The sequence below is a fragment of the Bos mutus genome, chromosome 18 (assembly GCF_027580195.1).
Source record: "Bos mutus isolate GX-2022 chromosome 18, NWIPB_WYAK_1.1, whole genome shotgun sequence".
NCBI lineage: Eukaryota > Metazoa > Chordata > Mammalia > Artiodactyla > Bovidae > Bos > Bos mutus.
In genome coordinates, this window is record NC_091634.1 from 60,855,056 (window position 1) to 60,879,763 (window position 24,708).

Here is a 24,708-nt window from a genome sequence, read left to right on the forward strand (position 1 = left end):
ACTGTCGGCACTTATGGATGAGGCTAAGAATAACTCAGGCTGCGGGCACTCAGGGAGCAGAGTGGAAGATCAGAGGATAATTTCTTCACGCCACCCCAGGGTGTCACCTGCGGCCAACCTCCTGTTCAACAGTGCTGAAAGCCCCTCGCCCTCGACAGAGCACAGGAGAGCTGGGCACCCAGTGTGGGGAGAGGAGCCTGGACGGAGAACCTCTCCCCTCTGCCAAGTGACCAGGCACACCAACTGCTGTAGTTACTCCTCTGCTTGGAACTCTTCTCCCAGTTCTTCCCTCCTTCGGTCTCACTCCTGCTAGTCCTCCTCTTTCAATAGTAAAAACCGCTTCTTCAGGGTGCCTCAGTGCCCTGTCCTGATCTCTAGGGTGCCCTGTACTGGTGTCTGTACTTCCCTTACTGACATTACTGTCAGGCAACATTCTACATAAGGACTTGCCTCGTGGTCCAGTGGTTAAGAATCTGCCTGGCAATGCAGGGAACACAGGTTCGATCCCTGCTCTGGGAAGATCCCACATGGTGCAGAGCAACTAAGCAGATGCACCACAAGTACTGAAGCCCGCACGCCCTAGGGCCTGTGCTTCATCACAAGAGAAGCCACTGCAATGAGAAGCCCACGCACTGCGACTAGAGTAGCCTCGCTGGGGCACAACTACAGAAAGCCCGCACAAAGCAATGACGACCCAGAGCAGTTAAGTAACTCATTAAAAAAATAAAGGTTTTCAGAGGCCTTCCCTGCTGGTCCAGTGGCTAAGACTCCACTCTCCCAATGCAAGGGGCCCAGGTTTGGTCCCTGGTTGGGGAACTAGATCCCAAACGCCACAATTAAAGGGTTTGCATGCTGCAACCAAAGATCCTGCATACTCCAACTGAAAGACTTCACATGCTGCAATGAAGACTGAAGATCCTGAGTGCTGCAACTGAAACCTGTCAAATAATTTTTTTTTTTAAATGTCTACATAGGGACATCTTTGGCGGTCCAGTGGTTAACACTTCTCCCTCCAGGGCAGGAGGTGCACAGTTGATCCCTGTCAGGGGAGCTAAGATCCAACATGCCACAAAAAAACAAAACATAAAGCAGGAGCAATATGGTAACAAATTCAGTAAAGACTTTACTAAAAACAATTCTACATAGATTATTTACTCCTGACAACAAATACATTAGGATTCCTATTCTACAGATCAGGACATAGGCACAGAGTTTAGTCACATGCCCTATAACACACAGGTCAGAAGTAGCAAGACCTGGGCAGTCTGCTCCAGGGCCCACATCCTTAACCACTGGACTGCACCTGCATCATACACAAATATGCACCTTTGGGACCACTTGTTTAGCACCTGTGTTCCCTTGAGATGAAGCTGAGTAAGGGGGAGAGGTGGGTAAAATCAGTCATCGCTGAACTTCTAGCTGTCAGCAGGAATGTTGCTGCTGTTAATGTGTGTTAATAGTGGAATATATTTTACATATTTTCTTTAAAAAAATTATTCCCACTTTTTCATACAATTAAAAAAAACTGTTTGATATTTATAAATTAGTCATCAGACCTTTGTAGGAAAAATACAAACTTGGTCTGGCTCCTGCCACTATTCCTAAATTATTTTCTGAATCTTACAGTGTTCCACTTCCCCTTCCCCACCAGTACATACAGGCATCACAAGGGAGGAGGAGCAGTAAACTCCAAGAACAGAGCCACCATCCTGTCGTGCCTGACACAGAGTCAGACCATGGAGCTTTCTCCTAATGAACAATGTAGCCTCTAAGCAGTAACTCCACTAACAGTGAGGGTGCTGGGTGTTAGACCAGCCACTTGGGAAGACGATATGTGCATGATGTGTGCATGCCCTTAACCACTTGTTGTGATGAGTGTTAAGAGCCGAGAAAACATTCTTAGCCCTCCACTTTTTAAAGTAAATTTACTACTACCTGTACTTCTTATATTTTATTTTCTCATTACACTGTTTTATTTTTAATTGACGTATACACAGACTATAATGCACAAATATTAGGTGTATGACTCTACTGAGTTTTGACAATTATATACATATGTTTAACCACCAATTAAGATAAAAACATTATTTAAAAAAATTTCTTCCTTGTTATCTAATGGGGGTGCAGCTGCTGACAAAATCAGTACTCACAAATGGTAGATAGAAAAGGTGCCTTTTATCAGAATGCCAGCAATGTGGGGAGATAGTGGATTCAGTGTCCCCAAAAAATTATCTCTGAAGATTCAGCTTGGCAATGAAACTTTTAAAGGGAAGTAACACCAGTTAATCACTGAGACATGGGGGGTCAGAGCTGTTGCCATTCCCCACTGTGTGCAGGCTCCTCAACTTTTTTAAAAAATACAAGAATCTTGTGGTTCCAGCTACTCTTATCAGGTAAAGATTCTTTTGCATTTCTTTTCTTTTTTTAAAATTTATTCCTCTGGCTGTGCCGGGTCTTAGTTGTGGTACATGGGATCTAGGTCCCTGGCCACAGAAACTGCTCTCTCACATTGGAAGAGTGGTTTTAACCACTGGCCCACCAAGGAAGTCTCAACTTCTTTTCTTCTTCTAGCTGTAATCCTGTTCACACACTGATCACACAGTTTGGAGATTACTGAAGGGGAAGCTAGGGAAGAGATCTAGTCACCAGTTACTTACTTATTCCTCACTTCTACTTCTTTGATCTATAGAAAGAACCAAGTTAGGCAAGGTATTGTTTGATTAGAAGATTTCAAAGGTGTGCTTGGCCTGGAGATGAGTAGAGCCTGGGGATGCCTGGTTTAAAAGTTAAAGTATAGCTGTACTAAAGTGACAAGAGAAGAGGCTTCCTGCTGCGGCGGGCTTCCTGCAAAGAGCTGCTTACACTGAATCTCATATAAATGGATTATACATTTATGCATCTTGTGCCTGGCATCTTTCTTTCAACATAAGGTCTGTAAGATTCTCCTGTTTCATCATGTGTATCAGTAGTCTGTTCTGTTTTATTGCTGAGATGTATTCTATTTAATAAATATACTGAAATTTATTTATCCATCATCCTGTGATGAACATTTGAGTTGTTTCCAGCTTGGGGTTATTATGAGTAAATCTCCAATGAATATCTGTGTGCAAGTCTTTATGTTTCATTTCTCTTGGATAGTAACTAGAACTTCTGGATCACAGAGTAAGCATAGATTTAACTTCTTGAGAAACTGGAGAACAGTTATGTAAAACCACTGCACCATTTTATATTCTCTTGAGAGGCTTGTGAGAGCTCCAGTTGCTCCTGACAGTTTCCTTGCTTGACCAACATTTAGTCAGGCTCCTGAACCTTCTCCTAGGCCCATCTGTGCACTTCTTTGTAAGATTCAGTTTTAGCGAGAACCACCCATCCTTGATATCTCATCACCCTCAATCTCTGGACAGGTTCTTCATTCTCCACCATCTCCCAGGTGATGTCTGATCACGCTGGCCTGTCTTCAGCAAGAATCCCATTAAATTGGCTTAACAAAAATTCTCCTTACCCCTGATGTTTCATTTTAGTAATTTTCCATCCACCCCCCTGCTCCTTGACTATGAATTTCCACTTGCCCATGCTATATTTGGAATTGAGCCCAATATTTCTCCTCTGCTGAAAATTCCATTGCAGTCATCCTTATGCTTATGGCAATGGTCCTGAATAAAGTTTGCCTTATCATCATTAACAAGCGTCACGGAATATTTTTTTTCTTTAACACTCCGCAACTTTACCAACACATAGTGGGTCAATCTTTAATTTTAGTCATTGTAGCCAGTGTGCAGTTGTATCTCACTGTGACTTTGATTTGCTTTTCCTTAATAACTAAAGATTTCTTGTGCTTAGTATTTATTCCCTTATAAACCGGTCAGATCGTTCACACATTTTGACATAAATATTGCAATGATTAGAAATGTGCTCTAGAGTAATATATTTTGAACTAAAATTTTTGTTAGTCTATTCAGTCATACATTAAAAACTAATGAGAATCTACCATGCGTCATACACTTTTCTAGGCTCATTAATCAGCGGAGATTAAGACAGATAAAATCTTTGCTGTTGTCTGAAGAGTTAGTATTTTAATGGGGAGAGACAAAAAGTAAATTAGAAGCAAACAAATTAAGATAATTTTGATGGTATAGAAATGCTCCTTGAAGTGTTATCAACTAATAATAAAACATGCAAAACAACTTATATCCCTAAGGAGGAGAACGGGGACTTAGGTAATTTACCTCATATGAGATTGACAGACTATAATAACATTAAGTGGGTAGTTGTGACGTTTAAAAATTCTTAGCCGTATAAAAAGTCAAATTTAAAACTGTACATGTACTTTGTTTAGGACTATATAAAACACCTGTGTTTATGGACAGAATCTAGAAGGACCCAGAAGAAAAAGCAAATGCTGTTTGCGTGTTTTTTGTTCGCTTGCTTTGTGGTGGAATTACGGGGGCTGAAGGGCTTTCGGTGTCGCGCCGGGTTTTGCTGTCTTGCATGTCACCTCGTTCGTAACAGCAGAAACTGGCACCACACAGTTTTCTTCTGGGACTTTCCTTTGTGCAAAGCCTTACAGCTCAGAGAGGCACACACTACAGGATGTGACAAACTTAAAAATAGACTGAGGTTTCTGCAATGTGACGTGAGACAGAAAAGTGAGGGCGTGGAGTTTCACTCCACAGAACTTACGGATTTTAAGGCACGACGAGGCCGCTCCTGAGGCAGTCAGCGGAAAAGACGAGGAGGCGCAAGAGAGGCGGGGCAAAGCCCGCGGCGCGGAGTGGTGACGTAAGGGAACTGACGTCATCTTCGCGAACCGCCGCTTCCGGCCCGCGTGATTGTGGGTCTGGCGCCTGCAGCCGGGCAGGGGCTTGTGTTGCTGCGCTAGCTGCTGTGTGTGTTTCCCGAGTCGGCCTTCCTCGCCAGGACCATGGCCACCGACTCGTGGGCCCTGGCAGTGGACGAGCAGGAAGCGGCTGTCAAGTCGGTCAGTGGCTTCAGCTCCAGGCGGGGCGAGCGTAGTAGGAGGGCCCAAACTGACACTGCTTGTGGTCCGCGGAGCTGTCTGGGTTGGGCAGACCCGGGGCCTGCACACCCCGAAGGTTTGCTGCGGGGAGTCTCTTAGCCCTGATTTGCGGCTAAGGCGAAAGAGGCCAGTATGGAGCCTTTTCCTTTGATCCGAGCCAGTTAAAGGCTTTATCCTGTACTTGCTCTGTGTACTGTCTTTCCTACATTGCACCTCCTTCTCAGTGGGGATTTTAAGGAAAGGAACAGTGCTGATTCTCTTTTTCATCTGTTTTCTGAGTGATTCTATGTTACTCTTATTTTACCAATTTTTAGATGCCTGCTTAACATTGTTGGCAGTTTGTATCACTCCGCAGAATAACGGATTCAGGTTTATATTTAGTGTTTCAGTATGTTGCAAACGTTGCGGGAGGCACTACAAATTGTTTCATCGGTGTTTAAAGTGACACTTAATTTCATCATTGGTTCTTTAATTAATGAAGATCCATTTAACGGGAAGGTAATCATAGTGTAAACTGTGACTCTGTTCTTATCTCTTTAAGGTATGTTGATTTGGTGGTAATGGATTATTGATTTTAAGAATATAGGGGTTCTTTCTTTGTGTTGCTTTTTGTAGTCTGAAGTCTTATGTAACCTTTTAATGCCTAAATTACAACTCTTTTCCAGTCACCATTTATTGCTTTGGAAAGATTGTCAGTTTCTCAGCAGGTAGTTGAAATGAACTAAATCCAGGGAAGTATAGGAAGAAGCTTTATGGTCAAGTTAAGAAGGCTAACTGGTGGGAATTGTTGTGAAAATGGTAAGAGTCACGTTAGAAGTGAATTCTGAGTGGGAAGACGATGTTTATGAGTAAGAAAGTCAGGAAAATTCCTTGTGAAGAAGTTTATATTTGTGCTGGATATTACAGTAACTAAGGTGAAGGCGAACAGCATTTTAGAATAGAATGTACCAAAGTGCTGGACTTGTACAGAGAATAGGAATCAGAATAATTTTTGCTGCAGCGTAAGGTTATTGGGTTGTAGTAGGAGCAGTGTTGAAAATAGTGTATTTTAGACCTTAACAAAGAACTTACAGAGGAGAGGCTTTATTTGAAAGGTTTGGGCAATTTTAAGGATACTGACAAGATGAGATCTGAGGACTAGCAAGAATTATTGGATTACAGAGAATAGACTGTATTAGGAGTGGTGTCTAAAGAAAAGATCAGTGTGGAAATTACTCTAATAGTCCAGAGATAGACGGCCTGCATTGAATGGTGAAAGTGTAGGTGAAGGGATGGATTTAAGAGATAGTTGTGAAGGTATAAAGATTTAGATGGCTTCCATGGTAGCTTACTGGTAAAGAATCGGCCTGCCAGTGCAGGAGATGGGGGTTTGATCCCTGGGTTGGGAAGATCTTCTGGAGAAGGAAATGGCAACCCACTCCAGTATTCTTGTTGGAAATCCTATGGACAGAGGAGCCTAGCAGGCTACAGTCCATGGGGGTCACACTAGAGTTGAACATAACTTAGCAACTAAACAACAACAACAAAAGATTTAGGAAAAAGAAGAGAAAAGAGATAAAGTATAGATTACGGTTTTCAACCTGGATCCCACAAGGTGGTATTAATAAAGTGCTGGGATTTATTTGGAAGGAATGATGCTAAAGCTGAAACTCCAGTACTTTGGCCACCTCATGTGAAGAGTTGACTCATTGGAAAAGACTCTGATGCTGGGAGGGATTGGGGGCAGGAGAAGAAGGGGACGACAGAGGATGGGATGGCTGGATGGTATCACTGACTCGATGGACGTGAATCTGAGTGAACTCCGGGAGTTGGTGATGGACAGGGAGTCCTGGCGTGCTGCGATTCATGGGGTCGCAAAGAGTCAGACACGACTGAGCGACTGAACTGAACTGAACTGAATAACAGGTTTAGGGGAGTGGGAGGAACAGTAGATTTGATGTGTAGGGTGATGAGTACAGGTTTGCCAGTTCTGAATTTGAAATAAGGAGACAACTTGGTAAGTACCTGTGTTGCGAGTCACCAAGAGGTGTCCAAGTTCAGTGGTTTCCTCAGAGGACTCACAGGACTCTGCATGTAACTGTACTCACAGCTGTGATTTATTGCAGTGAAAAGCAAAATTAGCAAAAGGAAAAGGCCATGTTGAAAAGGCCAGAGGAAACCAGTCTCAAGCTTGCAACAATCGTCTCCTAGAGGAGTCAGAAGCTCCATTTTATTCCTGCTTAATTCCTCTAGCCACAGTCAGTAATGACACACAGAAAGTGTTGTCAAAGAAGCTCCTTAGAGACTATGCTCAGGGTTTTTATTGGGGTCCTGCCACATGGTCATTCTTTGCCTCACAGGTACCAAAATTCCAGACTCCTGGAAGGAAAGCAGCTGTTATCATAAACCTCATATTTTTTTAGAAACATAGTTAGTGAACCCTTCAGCAGTTTTGGGAATGGTGGGAACCTTCTCATCATCCAGGCTCCCAGAAGCCTGCCAGGGTTCAGCTTTCCAAGCTGGCTTTCTGAAGGCTAGCAGTCAGACCTGCTGTGTTAAGTCCTGTGTATACAGTACCCATGAAGCATTTGGAGATTTGGCACTGGAGTTCAGGCAGAATCAGAACAGGGGTGTAAAACTGACAGTTACCACAAATAAATTAAAAAGTATTGTAAAGGTTATGGTTTGTACTCGAATTTAAAACTAGTTTTCAGCATCAGGTATTCCCTAAAGACAGTTACTGAGAATTGGTTTCAAATCGATTTTAACCTACAACCCTATGAATAATACAAATATAGACCTAAACATACTTGTATCTGGTTTTGTCCATTCTGTTTCTTGAGTGGCTGGTGTAAATAAATGTTTTAAAACACTGCTTCCCAATGGTTGGGTAAGACCCCTTGTATTTTACCATTTAGACTTAAGTACATTAGCTTGATAAATGTAATTGACCAGTGAACAATTTGGGGGTTATGAGCCCCCAACCCACGCTGCAGTTTAAAGTCCCCAAATAACATTGCATCTCCATATATGTGGCCCCACATTCAACCAGCCATGGGTTGAGTAGTACTGTAGCATTTATCCTTGAATAAGTGAACCCTTGAAGTTCAAACCCGATGTTTAACAGTCAATTGTAACTCATGGTATTCTGTTATCAGGTGTCTCTGCTCTTAAGTGTTTCTTTTCATTCCCATTCAGATGAGTAATTTGCAGATTAAGGAAGAAAAAGTCAAACCAGATACCAATGGTGAGTCACAAGTAACTACAATCTACATGTGTGCTTCCGCTTTGTACTCTTAGCTGCAGCGTGGAAAGCAGCTTTCACTTAGCACCTTTGGCAGATGTCAGCACCAGCTTTGAGAGCCAGTAAATTCAGTTTTGTCAGGCAAGTGTATTCTCCTCGGTTCTGTCTCGTCTCAACAAAAATTTGAAGCGTTTAGAGCCCTCGGCGTGTCATAGCTCTCGGGTCTTGGACAGACCGTGTTATAGCTCTTAGACAGATCAGTGTTACAGCTCCGTGCTACAGCTTTATTTTATTTAGAAAATAGCAGGAAAATCCATCCTTGAGGCGTGAGGGCATGCAGACCCAAACACGCAAAGTGAAGAGTCGGGGAATGCGAGCATGCGGCGGGGGAGGCGGGGAGACCCCTGGCCCTTTGGCTCCTCTTTTTATATGTCTTTCCCTCCCCCTGGGTCTGCCCTATATAAATTGGGCCAGCCAGGAGTGCTGTTTGTCCTACCTGAGGTCCTCACTCAGGGCCTCGGACCTTCCTTTGTTCTGTGTTCTCGGGCTTTCCCCTTCCTTGTCTTTTAGCCACCGCCATTCTGGACTCCTGTTTCCTATTCTGCCTGCCTGACAGTTTTCATGACTGATGAGGATACATTACTTTTCCAGATTAAAAACAAAAATTTACCTACTAGCTGTGCTGAGTCTTTGTTGATAGTGTTGCTCAGATCTTCTGCGTCTTGACTGTTTTTTGTTTGTTGCTTTTTGGTCCAGTTCTTTCAGTTGTTGAAAGAGAGGTATTAAAATTTCCAACTGTAATTGTGGAATAGTCTATTTCTCCCTTTAATTTTGTCAGTTTTGGCCTCCTGTGTTTTACAGATCTGTCGCTAGGTACATTCACATTTATGTGGTCCTGATGAATGGATCCTTTTTTTAGAAATATCCCTATTTGGGCTTCCCAGGTGGCTCAATGATAAAGAATCCACCTGCCAATGCAGGAGACCCAGGTTTGATCCCTGATCTGGGAAGAGTCCACATGGCGTGGAGCAGCTAAGCCCGTGTGCCGTAACTACTGAGCCTGGGACTCTAGAGCCCAGGAGCCGAAACTGCTGAGCCCGCATGCTGCAGCTGCGGAAGCCTGCGTGCCCCAGAAGCTGTGCTCTGCACAGGACAAGCCACGGCAGAGAGAAGCCCATGCGCCACACTTAGAGAGTTGCCCTGGCTTGCTGATACTGGAGAAAAGCCGGCACAGCGGCAAAGCCCCAGCACAGTCCCCCCAAATAAATAAATACATAAATAAATAAAATTATTTTTTTAATTGAAAATAAAACTATCCTCCTTTATCTTTGGTGATGATTTTGTTCTTGAAATCTGCATTACCTGAGCTAATCCAGCCTTCATATGCTTACAGGTTGCATCTCTTTCCATCCCCTGACTTTCAACTTATTTGTGTCTTTTTGGTTTTTTTTTAAGAATTTATTTTTTAATCTCAGTTTTATTTATTTATTTATTTACTTTACAATATTGTATTGGTTTTACCATACACTGACATGAATCCTCCATGGGTATACATGTGTTCCCCATCCTGAACCCACCTCCCACCTCCCTCCCCATCCCATCCCTCTGGGCCATCCCAGAGCATGAGCCTGGAGCACCCTGTATCATGCGTCGAACCTGGACTGGTGATTCGTTTCACGTATGATAATATACATGTTTCAATGCCATTCTCCCAAATCATCCCACCCTCGCCTTCTCCCACAGAGTCCAAAAGACTGTTCTATACATCTGTGTCTCTTTTGTTGTCTCGCATACAGGGTTATTGTTACCATCTTTCTAAATTCCATATATGTGCATTAGTATACTGTATCGGTGTTTTTCTTTTTGGCTTACTTCACTCTGTATAATAGGCTCAAGTTTCATCCACCTCATTAGCACTGTGTCTTTATATTTAAGTGCCTCTTGTAGGAGTATAATCTATAAAAATTTTGAATCATGTTGCATACCTAAAACTAATACAATATTGTAAAATCAACTGTACCTCAATTAAAAGCAAAAAATAAAGTGTGCCTCTTATAAACAGCTAACAGTTGGATCTTGCTTTTTTTTAACCCATTCTAATAATCACTGTCTTTTTTTTTCTCTGTCATTTAATGGGAGTATTTTATCCATTTACATTTAAGGTAATTATTGATGCAGTTAGGTTTAGGTTAGCAATTTTACCATTTATTTTCTGTTTGTCCCCTCATATTTTGTTTCTCTGCCTCTTTTCCTGCTTTCCTTTGGGTTAATTGAATATCTTAGAGTTACATTTTAATTTATTTATAGGCTTTTCAGCTTTATCTCTTTGCATCAGTTTATGAGTTTTAGTAAAGTTTTTCTTCATGTATTTTCTGCTAGCTTTATTTCTAGATGCAGTATTTTATCTTTTAGTTGCTATTATAAATAGCATCTCTTCAGTAATATCTGTATTTATAAAAGCTACTGTTTTCCATTTATTTATTTTGTTGTCATTTTTAAGTTAATAGTCTTAGTCATGCAAGTTTACAATCACATATTCTACAAAAAGTGATCATTTTACTTCTTTTTAATTTTTAATGCCTTTATTTTCTTTCTTACATCTCATTGTGTGTACTAACTTAATGGTATATTTTAAATTAGGTTAAGGAAGTCAGAGGTGACATCACTCTGAAGTCAACCAACATTTCTAGAAATTTGAATTTTCTTATGCACTAAACTTAGAATAAAAATCCATTAAACATAAAGAAACCCAACTATTTACATTTTGATCACTTAAATAAGGTCTGATATTTATATTGTCCCACCTTTTGAATGGATTTGATATTTGCCTTTCTGATTACGATAACTGTTTTCTTGTGTAGGTGTTATCAAAACCAATGCCACTCCAGAGAAAACAGATGAAGAAGAGAAAGGTAACTAATCTTTGAAACCCTGTCACCTAGGACTTGCCTCTCTGGAGCCAGAGGCACTGTGAGTTATAAGATTGAGGAAATGAAGGGGATTCAGCCAAGGAGATTGAGAACAGTCAGTGAGATAGAACCAATAGAGGGTGGTGTCCCAGAGACCAGAAGAAGGAAGTGTTTCAAAGGTAGGGAGTCATGTATAAGTAATAAGTTAACAGAACTAAAAATTGGCTACTCAGTTGATTTAGAACGTAGAAGTCATTGATGAGTTTGACAAGGGGCTATTGAAGTCAAGTGGGGAGATTTAATGAAAAAACCTCTAAGTGTGCACTCTGGGGAGAACAGGAAGTGGAGACCTAAGTATAGACAGCCCTGTGAGGGACTGCTCCATAAAGGGGAGCAGAGAATTTGGGCAGTAAGTGGATGGGCATGTAGGATAAAGGAGGAAGATTTATGATGAGAGATGGCAAAACGTGTACACATGCTGGGGGGAATGATGTAGTAGAGGGAGAAACAGAATGCAGGAGAGAAAGGTCACTGCTGGGAGAAATGTCCTTGTCCACAGGACGGGGTGGGGTCAGGAGCATAACTGTCCATCCACAGGTAACAGCAGCGAAGGTAGAGGACGCCCACAAACACAGGTGGATGTGTGGGTTGTCACCACAGTGTGTGGCGGTGCTTCTGATTAGGTTTACTTCTCGGGGCAGTGAGAAAGTGGAGAGTTCAGAAACTGAAGAAAGGAGACAAGTGAACGGGGGGTGGTGTATAGAAACAAAGACTTGCCCAGCGACTCAGCCCACTTGCATCTAGGGATCAGGAGTTAAAGTGAGGCTTGTTGGTGTGATTGTGTTTTTCTCCCACCTTGCTGGGCTATCCAGGGGTGGGTGCAGACACGGGGTTTGCCTGATGAGTACGAGGAAGATCTGTTGGTGTTTTCCTACAGAGGACAGAGCCGCCCAGTCCTTACTCAACAAGCTGATCAGAAGCAACCTTGTCGATAACACCAACCAAGTGGAGGTCCTGCAGCGGGACCCCAACTCCCCGCTCTACTCAGTCAAGTCCTTCGAGGAGCTTCGGCTGTGAGTATCTTTTCCTTTGAACAACTGATCCTTGCTAGTTCTTCTTTTGTAAGACTTAGTATCTCAGAGACCTTGTGGGAATTTTCCTTTCCCCTTTTTAAAAAGATCTGAATATATATTTACTTTCTTTGACTAGTTAATAATTCACATGATTCAAAAGTTTAAAAGTATGAAAAAGTGATGGTCTCCCTCCACCCTTGTCTCTTGGCAACCCAGTTTTCCTCCTTAGAGAATTTAAAATGCCACAGATTTATTCATCATAGCTGAAAGTCTCTTTTCTTTTATGCTCTTAGAACTTTCAATAAAATATTGGCTGACAGGTGATTTCTGGATGTCAGGAACATTTCTTATTAGGTAAGCCCTTTTGTTAGACTATAGGGTTTACAGTGTTAAGAAAAGTTTATCTACTTTTATAAAATCTGTCCAAAAGCCTGTGCAGGATTCCCTGTAACTATAGTGAAAATCAGCCTTCATTGTTACAGAATTTTTTCCAAAAATCCGGAACCCAGGATCAAGCCTTAAGTGTGTACATTTATGGCACTGTGCTGAGAATGACTTCTAACATGTCCTTCCTCGAAACACAGAGAATTGCGTAACGTCACGCCAAGTTTTCCATTCCCTTCAGTAAGTTAGTAAAGAGGCATTTATGGGTCATTGGTTTATGTACATGACACTGCTGGGTATTATGAGTAATACAAGATGTAGCTACTGTTCTTGCTGCTTGCCAGCACCCGAATCATAGACAGAACAGCTGGTGAATAAGAAAGTGGTGGTATGAATGGATTCTTTGTGTCTTGTTCATTGCCCACACGTACACACTTAGAGTCAGAGAACTAACTAGAAACCAAATCAAGGTGTTAATGAAGCAATAGCTAAGAATAAGATTTTTAAAGTGTGCCCTTTTTTTCCCCCAGGAAATTATACTTTTCCATGTGTATTTTCTCTGTCAAGGGCTTTTTTCAGTAAATTTGTCATCTCTGCTTCTCTTCATAAATTCTGTCAGAGCAGCTCGATGTCTTTCCTAGTATCAGTGGTCTTTCATTTAAAGGACTGGAGCTCTCGGGTCAACCAGTGATGAATTGGCCTCTGAAAAGGCAAGTTCTTTCTGATTTACAATGGCACCCCACTCCAGTACTCTTGCCTGGAAAATCCCACGGGTGGAGGAGCCTGGTGGGCTGCAGTCCATGGGGTCGATAGAGTTGGACACGACTGAGCGACTTCACTTTCGCTTTTCACTTTCATGCATTGGAGAAGGAAATGGCAACCCACTCCAGTGTTCTTGCCTGGAGACTCCCAGGGACGGGAGGCCTGGTGGGCTGCCGTCTATGGGGTCGCACAGAGTCGGATACGACTGAAGCGACATAGCAGCAGCAGCCAAACGAAACAAAGAATAAAACCTAGGCCACCTATATACTTGGTCTATTTTGTACTGAAAAGATATGCAAAATAAAAGGAAAATAGTGAGCCACTGAAAGTTCCTGGATCACTTGAGTCCTCTTTCAGTAGTGACTTTGTTTCCTTGGCAACTAAATCAGAACCTGTCAAGCCTCACAGCCTTTTCTTCCAAATGAAAGTACGTTAATTTTCAAAGTTCTTTGTGTCTGAGAACCACCAGAGGCCAGAAGAACTGCCTTTTAGAGAGCCAGTTGAACTCTAAGGAAGGCTTAGAGAACATTCTTGCCTTGTTTTGATGTTTCTTTAATAATAATCTGGTGTGATTTTTGTTAAACATCCTGTCAGTTTAGAAGTAGCAGAGAGCTTATTACAGATGTGCTATAAGAACAGCTTTAATTGATATTTGTTGTGTAGCTACTTATATAAGAAGTTTTCTAGTCTTGATTTTGACTAGACATAGTAAATCTGAGCAGTTGTAAAGTTCAGTACGATAGCTGAACTTCCGTTACCTATCTACTAGAAGCTGGCTGAACTGATTTCCTTACCCCTCAGTTGTGCAGTGGCTTTTTGGAAGGCCCATGGAACACAGCATGACTGTGGCTCAGTGGAGCACCCGCACCGAGAAGTGAGGACCGAAGTCTCGTTCCCAAAGGGACTTCTGTACTTTAGCGATATAGTGAGCAGTGTTTGCTTTTAGATAGCTTTCGTAATTCATTTTATACTATGAATTAATAGGAACCATTCTTACAGTATCCAGGCCAATCAAATTTGTGGGTCTACTGAAAGATGAATTTCTCTTAAAAAAGGAAACTACCCCAGATTTTATAAATTGCATAATAGTTTCAGATCAAGATTTAGTAGGGAAAGATGTTGGTTTTGTTTTTAGTTCGTATTTTTTAAGGCACAGGAAAATATGTCTGACAGAGATAGAAAGTATCACTCTTTGCTAGATATAGGGAAAAATAAAATCTTAGGTCTTTAAAACAGTTGCAGGAACTAGGAACCATCCTCTCTCTCCCTGGCCTCCTAGGAAACCACAGCTTCTCCAGGGAGTCTATGCCATGGGCTTCAATCGGCCATCCAAGATACAAGAGAACGCATTACCCATGATGCTTGCTGAGCCGTAAGTATACAGACCCTGGTACACGTCTCCAGGATGGGGTTTCACATCTCCCACCAAGAGTGTAGTGTTCCTGAGCATAAGATGAGCTGTTGGGAGCAACAAGCTTCTTCAGGGAAACAGCTAGGATGGTGCCGAGAGAGTCGGGTGCAATTCAACACAGTTTCTGCCTTTTGCACTTAATAAAAACTGATAAAGTCAGTGCCATTTTAAACACTTTTTAAAATAATTTTGAAAATTTTGAGGCCTTCAAAAAAGTATCAGGAAACATACCAGGAACATTTCTGTAATGCATCCTGCTGAGAAATAAAGCATCATTAACCTAGTTGACAGATGTAGTCCCCTTGTGACCCTCTCCACTCACAGCCCCCTCCCCGACCCAAGAGCGCGTCACGGAAGTGGGGCGTTGTTTCTCCTTTTAGTACATACGTATGTTTCCCTAAGGATCTAAAGAGTAGTTGGCATATTTTTAAACCTTAGATAAATGGTATCATACTTTACATAGCAACTTTTTTCATTCAACTATATTATTTTTCTTTTTTAATGAAGAAAATGCTACCTGTTCCCATGACACTGAATTACATGAAGTGAAATATGAAAGTTTCCTCTGAAGCATCTGACTTAGTATCTCACATTTTCCATAAAGGTGAGAAAAGGGAGCACACAGAAGGAGCCGAGTCCTGAAGACACATCATGCAGTAAGATTTGCCCAGATCTTACTCTGCGGTCTGAATTCCCATTGGCCTCTTGGGGTATAAAACTAGGGAACTCTAGCTGCACTAGAGTCTCGAATGTGATCCCATCTAAAATAATCATCATTTCCCTTAATATTTAAGCAGTTTTTTTTTTAACAACATATAAAAAAATTATCATTGTGCTCAAGGCAGAAAACCTGAATGAGGGGAAAATGCCTTTTCCTACCGCCCAGAAAGAACACTTGGACACTTGATTGTTTCTAACCAATGTTATCCTCATCTCTGTTCCTCCTGGGTCCAGCCCGCAAAACCTGATTGCCCAGTCGCAGTCGGGTACTGGTAAAACAGCTGCCTTTGTCCTGGCCATGCTCAGCCGGGTGGAGCCAGCAGAGAGGTACCCGCAGGTGAGGGGGTCTTGGGGGCTCTGGAAGGGCAGCGCCATCTGGTGGGGGGGCGGTGGCTGACAAGGGCATCCCTGGTGGAATCTGAATGCTTCTGATGCCTCAGACTGTTGCTCAGGCAAAGCCCAAGGGCACAACAGGCCCTTCCATGGGTAGAGTTGATTCAAAGCAGCAGCCTTAAACATGGCTTCTGACAGCATCTGCCAAGCCAGGCCTCCCTGCTGAAGGCTTCCGCCTACAGCTGACACGCAGGCCTGGTTGATGAGGACGGGGCTCCCCACACTGTTCAGGTGGTACTGATACCAGGGTTCCTGTTGCTCTAGAACCTGCTATCTGCTACCACGAGGCTTTTCTAAACTCATCTCCTGTGATCTGCCCGTTAGTGTCTGTGCCTCTCCCCGACGTATGAGCTGGCGCTTCAAACAGGAAAAGTGATTGAACAAATGGGCAAATTTCATCCAGAACTAAAGCTTGCTTATGCTGTTCGAGGCAATAAATGTGAGTATAAAAGGGCAAGACCCAGGTCGTGAGCTCAGGCAGCGGGTGGGGTGTTTGAATTTTGAAGATGAGGTGATGATATTCAACTTTCTGGTTCAGTCTGACCTTGGAGCCCAGCATGGATTTCAGCAAATTTATTTTATTTATTTATTTACTTGCCCATTTCTTAATAATTCTTTCCACTCTTAAAATAAGATTTTAAGTTGTTAAAAAAAAATCCCTGCCTGAGTCATGGGGTTCTTAAAGTGTGGAGTGTTTCCCTGAGGAGGCAAGGTTTGAATTCAGCATCCAGAGTTCTGAAAGCTGCCTCCAAGAGAGTAAGCAGGGAGGATGGTAGGTTAGATCCGATCCCTTTCCTCAGTAAACAGCTTTAGTAACAGTGATCTAAGAGCATGTACAGTTCTTACCAAATCAGAAATCCTCCCACCAATTCTTTTTTCCGCAGAATGTAGAGAATGTGGTTAAAATAGGAGGACAGGTAGAAAATTGGTAATGGGGAAGTTATCAGAATATATAAAACTACAAATCAACTAGAAAAAAGTAGTCATTCTAATAGGAAAATGGACAAAAGAGGCCCAGGTGAACAGACCCCTCACTAAAGAAGGAATTCAGATGGATGGTCAATGGGAAAAGACGAATAGCTTCATTAGTCATCAGGGAAACATTGGTTGAAACCACTATATGCCTCTCAGATGGTAGAAATGAGGGAATCTGACAAACCAAGTGTTGGCCAAGATGTAGGACTGGGACGCTCACGTGCTGCAGGGGAGTATACACAGGCACACTTGCTTCAGGAAGCAGTGGGCATTACCTAGACAAGAGAAGAGGGACATCCCTTCAATTTAGCCATTTATAATCGCCTCGAGCACTGATTCTTAAACCTTTTGACTCTTACACTCTTAAACATTGTTGAGGGCCCTAAGTACTTGAAGAAAATCTAGCCTTTCTTATAATTTCAGATACTGTTTTTAGGATGCCATACCAAAACCCAAGTGGTAATTATGTAAAAGATAATTGCCATGTGATATTTGAAATCATATTAATGACCTCTTCATACTGTTACATTAAAATCCCTTGGTCTCCCTTGCACTTTGAATGCATCTTTTGTGCAATAATAATTTTCTAACATTACACCTTGGTCATTTGGAAAATACCAAATGTCTTACCGAGTTTCGCTGAGAATGTTGACATATGTCATTATACAGAATTTTAAATAGCATTTAAAATACATTAATATCACCACCAAACAATTCAGAGGAGTTTACATACAGAGAAACTCTCAAGTTTACAGCAACACTACAAGTTTTCCAAAATTCTAATTTTCTCTTACACTTTAAGTGTTACCATGACAGCAAATAACAGTCGATTTTTTCACTGAAAAGTCAGGCTCTCCTTGTTCATTTCTGAGAAAGTGGGTATCAGATTCCCTACTTAATTTTCTATAGTTTGTCAGTCAACGAACAAAAATGGCTAGTACAGTTCACACACAAATGATCACACAAGGCCTTTTCCTGGAGAAAAGCATCATGTTTCAGCGTGCAGCAACAGCACTTTAGCCAGAACTTATTAGGCTCGGTATCTCTGTGTGTTTGATATCTCAAACTGACCAGCGCAACTAAGCGTGGTGTACCGGGACCTTGTGACAGCGTGGGTCTCCTCTAGATCGTTTTATAATAACAGGGGACCTCACTGTGTGGACCTTGTGACAGCGTGGGTCTCCTCTAGATCGTTTTATAATAACAGGGGACCTCACTGTGTGTGAGGGATTAATGTATTACTCTGTATTAATTATATATTAAATATATTAATAAATACTTAATGTACCATTTTTTAAAAATTCAGTGTAGACTGATCAGCAGTGTCCAGTGCAAATCACAGTGTGTCGAGTTCAGTTAAAACTCTTACAGTGGAGTTGATGTATTCCTAACCAGAGTCCCCTTCTCAAATTTTAAATTTTGTTTTGAAAATTTAAGTTAAAAACATTCACGTGTTTCAAAATTAAAAAGGGTATATGGTAGAAACTTTTCTTTCTCCCATACCCTTCAACCATTTGGTTCTCCTTCCTAGAGCACCCATGGAGAAGGAAATGGCAACCCACCCCAGTATTCTTGCCTGGAGAATCCCATGGACAGAGGAGCCCGGCGGGCTACAGTCCGTGGGGTTGCAAGAGTCGGACACAACTGAGTGACTAAGCACAGGCCCACGCACATATGCATACAGGATTGATTCCTAATAGTGCAAGTTCTGATCAAAGGCTACAGGCAGTAGTCAATTTTTTCTTAGTGTTCTAAATTTCTTCTTGGGAGGAGGGGGGTGCAGCGGGTGACAGTTGACACAAGGCATGCAGGTTCTTACTACCCCAGCCAGGGTCTTGAACCTCTGCCCCCTGTGGTGGAAGCATGGGGTCTTAACCACTGGACCACCAGGTAAGTCCCATGCAGTAATAATTTTGATAGATGAATAAAGCGGTTTCAGCTCCTACGAGCTGTAGTTGGAGAGTAATGTGCTGTTGTGATTTTTTTTTTTCCTAATAGAATTTGTATTTAGGAAAACCGTCTACACAATTAGAATGGAGAAGGAAATGGCAACCCACTCCAGTGTACTTGCCTGGAGAATCCCAGGGATGGGGGAGCCTGGTGGGCTGCCATCTGTGGGGTTGCACAGAGTCGGACACGACTGAAGTGACTTAGCAACAAGGCAAAAAAATCACTGGGCCAGAATCCCAGGACTCAAAACTACCAATTTATAAGGAAATCAGTGAAGCATGAGTAAAGGGATGATATAAAAGAATAAGAGTAATGCTAAAGAGAGAGAGCTGGATGATGGGAAATTATAGGAGGAGGTAGGTAAAGGAAACTAACATGCATGGAAGATTCACTGTATGAGTTATTCCCAACCACAGTGCACTGAGACAGGTGTCGTCATGGCCGTTTTATAGCAGAAGAACCCAAAAGTTTTAGATAAAAATGCCCACAGAACACATCTTGTCTCCACAGTGGAAAGAGGTCAGAAAATCAGTGAGCACATTGTCATTGGCACCCCGGGGACCGTTCTGGACTGGTGCTCCAAGCTCAAGTTCATCGACCCCAAGAAGATCAAGGTGTTTGTCCTGGACGAGGCTGACGTGATGATAGCCACTCAGGGCCACCAAGATCAGAGCATCCGCATCCAGAGGTAGGGCCTCAAGCCAGGAGGGCCTTCTCGGCTCCCGACCTGCAGTTCCTGCTCCTGTTCCCTCACACTCCCCTTCTTGCCCCTGCCAGGCTCTTCGCAGCTCTCAGGGGCTTTTGTTTGATGGGCCATTTATTTCCATGTCAGCGCTGAGCACGCCCCCTGCCCGGGTTAAGGAGGGAGACTCAGGGACTCTCTGTCAGCCGTCCCTGCCCCACGTCTGCTCCCCCTTCCTCCCCACAGCTGCTCCTTGCTGCCCCTTCCTGGGGACGCAGGTCATTAGGCCTGGGGAGGCTGTGCCCTGGTCCTTCCGGGGAAAGCCCGGGTCAGGGTCATGCTGGACACCTGGGCCTCCCCTTGCAGGATGCTGCCCAGGAACTGCCAGATGCTGCTTTTCTCTGCCACCTTTGAAGACTCTGTCTGGAAATTTGCCCAGAAAGTGGTGCCCGACCCGAACATCATCAAACTGAAGCGTGAGGAGGAGACACTGGACACCATCAAGCAGTATTACGTCCTGTGCAACAGCAGAGACGAGAAGTTCCAGGCCTTGTGTAATATCTATGGGGCCATCACCATTGCTCAAGCCATGATCTTCTGCCATGTGAGTAGCAGCAGCAGCAGCAGGCTGCCTGCAGGGTAGGGGGGCGGGGGAGGAACTCCATGTAGGGGACCAGGTTCCTTCCCTGGGACTGGAAGAAAAATGGTTTGTGAAGATGGAAGGAACAGTTTCTTCATAGTATTCTGAGGTTTATCTATAGTCTAAGCATAGTGTCTCCTGAACTTAAATGCCATTAGAAAGCCCACGTGAATAAAACCGATATTTGTAGGGAAAATAAGAAACTAAACAGGATGACTGGCTAGAAAATTAAAATAAGTAGTTTTCCAGTCTCAAACTGCAAACACTTAGAAATTGGAAGGATAGACCCCATTTATAGTGGCTAGTGTAATTTTTCAGGAATGTATAAGATCACCAAAGAAAGCATCAAAATGCTGTTATGGGATATAAGAATAAGACAGCTCTTACTCTATTATTGGAATACTTGTAAATTTTTTTTAAAAATTGTCAAGAGTGGCATCCTTCTCCCAAACTCAGACTGAAACTTTGAAGCCCACAGAAAAGATGAAAACAATATGAAATGAGGACTGTTATGCCCTTTCCCTGGTGTCAGCATTTAGCCACATTGGCTCTGCCCATAAGCTTTTGTGTAGGGCTGTCTGTACTTTTTCTTTCTGCTGACTTTAAAGTCAGTTGTAGATATCAGGACATTTCCCACCTAAACGCTTCCTAAGAATGAGACGTGGTCCTGCACGAGCACAGCACCACTCTCACACCTTTCACGATGCCGCCCCTCTGAAGTCCATCCGTATGCCACCTTCCCCATGTACACTGAAATGGCCTTTTTTGGTTGCTGCTGTTAAGCCTAAGAGCCAGTAGAGATTGTTGGATTTAGTGTTGTGTCTCTTGAGACTCCCTTAATAGAGAACAGTTTTTCCACCTTTCATGACATGGACATCTTAAAGAGTCCAGCCAAGCTAGTAATTAGTCTTTAGATGTCTCTGAGTTTTTCCCCCTTGTGGTTATATCAAGGTTAAATATTTTCTAAGACTTATCACCCAGGTGACTTCCTTTATACCACATCATGTTAACAATTTTAGGACATTTAACTCTTAACTGCTAAGGTTCAGTGGTCTTCCAGATCAAAAATATTCTCTTAAGGTACCTTCATTGCTCAAACATTTTCTTGCTTCCAGACCCGCAAAACAGCTAGCTGGCTGGCCGCGGAGCTCTCAAAAGAAGGCCACCAGGTGGCTCTGCTGAGCGGTGAAATGGTGGTGGAGCAGAGGGCTGCAGTGATTGAGCGCTTCCGAGAGGGCAAAGAGAAGGTTCTGGTCACCACCAACGTGTGTGCCCGCGGTGAGCAGAGACTGGGTCCTGGCCCGCCAGGCTCGGGGCAGCAGAGAGATCCTCATGTGTGGGAGCCTGTGATGGTTTGGGGGAGACGCTGTTTTGTGGGCCAGCCTGTGGGGCTCCCTCAGCGGAGGAGAAAGTCCACAGAAGCCGGGAGTCCTGGCTGGTGGCCGAGGACGGCGCCTGCTCTTGTGGCCCCAGTGCCGCATCAGCTGCTTCTCCAGATCCTCGGATCCAGCAGAGGCTGTCTGACTGATGCCGGAATTCGGCCAGCACCTGGACGGTCCCGTCCTCTCCCTCTGGGTTCTGCCACTTGCCCGTGTCCCAACCCCAGAGCTGGCCTGTCGCAGACCCTGCCTTCCGCTTGAGCTTGGTGAGGGTGGGCGTGACTGGGCGGCGGCGATTTCTGTCTCCCGTCCTCACTCCCGTCCAACTTTCCCTCACGCAGGTATCGATGTGGAACAGGTGTCTGTCGTCATCAACTTTGACCTCCCCGTGGACAAGGACGGGAACCCGGACAACGAGACCTACCTGCACCGGATCGGGCGCACCGGCCGCTTTGGCAAGCGGGGCCTGGCCGTGAACATGGTGGACAGCAAGCACAGCATGAACATCCTGAACAGAATCCAGGAGCATTTCAGTGAGTCCCGGGAGAGCCCCCTGCTGGGGCCAGGTCGCGGGGGCGGGCGGGGAGCCGGGAGCAGGTGTCGCCATGGCCCCGAGAGGCCCTTCCCCAAGACAGGAGGTTCTCCCTGCACCCGGAGCGCTCGGGCCCGTGTGCCCGCCCAGTCCCGGGCGCCTTGGGGGCTCAGGGAGGCCTGCAGCAGGGGCGGGCATGTCCCAGGGAGCCCCGGGTCCTCCCCGCCTGCTGCCCCTCCCCTGCCTGCGTCCCCTGTGATCTGTGCGGGGCTCTCTCTGAACCCGCCTCTCTTCCCTCAGATAAGAAAATAGAAAGACTGGACACGGATGACTTGGACGAGATTGAGAAAATAGCCAACTGAGAAGCTCCTGCAGTCACTGTGCCGGCCCCGCCCGGGACACGAGTGCTTCCATGGCGCAGCCTGACCGTCCCGCGAGGATGACGGCACGAGTAGACAAACTGCCTACCTCATCTGAAATTACGTTTGGACTTGACAAAAATTACCCAAATTATTCAGGAAGGTAGAAGAAAAAAATCTGAATTTTGGAAAATTGAGTCCTTTTCCTCCCATCCCTTTTTGAAGCCAGTTTCCCCCATCTTTATAATAATGTGGTCACTATTGGTAACCGCCGGCTGCAGGAGCCACTGCCTGTTTTCTGGCCAGGGGTGTTCAGACTGCCTCCAGGCCCTGAAGCAACAACAGAGGAGCAGCCTGGGCCCTCCGCGGATCCACTGGTGTCCCGGCTGATTGCTTTCCCTCTGTTCTCTGTAGAGGAATTCCACCCTCTCCCGGGGTGAGCGTCTTGGCTCCCTTTGTACACCTCAGGTTTGAGGGGAACACGAAGTCAGTGAACTGTCTTCAGAGGCACTGGCCTGGCACAGCTGGGTTACCCAGGGCTGCCTCTGCTTCCTGCAGTGGCTCTGTCTGCTCAGGTGCCTGGCGTCCCAGCCGCCGATGTGGTTTCTGACACACACCTGGCCGGGTGAGCTCTTACCGTCACACTATGCCTGGACGCGAGCAGCAGAGTTTGGAGAGGAAGTTACGACCAAGTGAAAGCTCTTATGATGCCGTTGATCCGTAACAGTGGACCTGCTGCTTACTCGGATTCATCACTGTCTATGAATAAGGACGGACTAATCAGAGCTATACCCATCATCCACTATGTTAAAAAATTTAAAAATAATTAAGGAACGCTTTACTAACCATGATTTGTTGTTTTTACTTGTATTTTTCTGCTTATTAGACTAATATAAGCTCATTAAAAAGGTGTGTATGTGTGTGTGTAATTTATAAAGTGCAAGTGTTCTGGTCCCCACCTCTCTCAGTTCACCACTGCTAGCAGCTTGATGAATATTCAGTATATTGCCTTCTGTTTGACTATGTCAACCTACTTCTCTTTTACAAAACGTGAACATTCTGCTCACATTGTGCGGCCTGCCTGCTCACTCACCCATGTGTCTCAGACGTGTGACATGGCTGTGCCTCACTCTCCATCAGCACCATTCCAGGATGTAGCTGCCCCCGCATTGCGTCCTGGCTCCTAGTGACAAGCACTGGGTTGTTGCCCACGGCAAATGCTGGTCCCGCTCCTCTGCCCCGCTGAGACCTACTCAGGATGTGTTCCTGGTAGTAGAGTTGTTGGGTCAGAGTGGAGATGCTTAACATGTTAACACATTGCTAATGTAGCCTGCTGAAAAGTTTTTATCAATATGTCATTTCATTGATAACAAAAGTACCTACTACCTGCTTGCCAATCCCCCTCCATATTAATTTTTAAAATTGCAAGTCTGAGCAGCAAAAATAGATTACATAATTGCTTCTTTTAAAATTTTAGCAATATTTGGGTTTATTGGTATTTATACCAGCACCTGATGCTTTTGAACTGTGGTATTGGAGAAGACTCTTGATAGTCCCTTGGACTGCAAGGAGATCCAACCAGTCCATCCTAAAGGAGATCAGTCCTGGGTGTTCATTAGAAGGACTGATGTTGAAGCTGAAACTCCAGTACTTCGGCCACCTGATGTGAAGAGCTGACTCATTTGAAAAGACCCTGATGCTGGGAAAGATTGAAGGCAGGATAAGGGGATGACAGAGGATGAGATGGTTGGATGGTATCACCGACTCGATGGACATGGGTTTGGGTGGAGTCCAGGAGTTGGTGATGGACAGGGAGGCCTGGCATGCTGCGGTTCATGGGGTCACAAAGAGTCAGACACGACTGAGCGACTGAACTGAACTGATACCAGCACCTCTTTTGGGGGTGCTGCCCATTCCTGTCTCACCATTTTGTTACCGGCTTGTTTGACCTCTGTGAGTTACAGCCACCTTTCTACCTTAGGGAAGTTAGACTGTCTTGAGTGGTAGATGTTTTCCTAGTTTGTCTTTACAAAATCATTTTTTCTTAATACCACACAAAAGTTTAACTTCAGTAGTCTTGCTGCTGCTGCTGCTGCTAAGTCGATTCAGTCGTGTCCGACTCTGTGCGACCCCATAGACGGCAGCCCACCAGGCTCTGCCGTCCCCTGGATTCTCCAAGCAAGAACACTGGAGTGGGTTGCCATTGCCCTCTTCATTGTGTGAAAGTGAAAAGTGAAAGTGAAGTCGCTCAGTTGAGTCCAACTTGTAGCGACCCCATGGACTGCAGCCCACCAGGCTC

At 44.2% G+C, this 24,708-nt stretch overlaps 1 protein-coding gene across 2 annotated transcripts; it reads left to right on the forward strand.

Annotated features, from left to right (window-relative positions):
* The first annotated feature begins 4,810 nt into the window (after positions 1-4,810).
* On the forward strand, positions 4,811-23,319 carry LOC102266740 (ATP-dependent RNA helicase DDX19A). 2 transcript variants are annotated; one of them, XM_005894322.2, is made up of 12 exons: positions 4,811-4,978; positions 8,195-8,243; positions 11,102-11,152; positions 12,087-12,222; positions 14,648-14,740; positions 15,734-15,836; positions 16,217-16,331; positions 19,328-19,505; positions 19,866-20,103; positions 21,255-21,417; positions 21,860-22,051; positions 22,351-23,319. In XM_005894322.2, the coding sequence occupies exons 1-12, from the start codon at positions 4,922-4,924 to the stop codon at positions 22,410-22,412; spliced, it is 1,437 nt and encodes a 478-aa protein (XP_005894384.1). In that variant the 5' UTR covers positions 4,811-4,921; the 3' UTR covers positions 22,413-23,319. The 2 variants fall into 2 exon arrangements, with proteins under 2 accessions (XP_005894384.1, XP_070244841.1); XM_070388740.1 differs by lacking the exons at positions 4,811-4,978; positions 8,195-8,243; positions 11,102-11,152 and adding an exon at positions 12,516-12,576 and having other exon boundaries at positions 12,104-12,222.
* Positions 23,320-24,708: the final 1,389 nt, after the last annotated feature.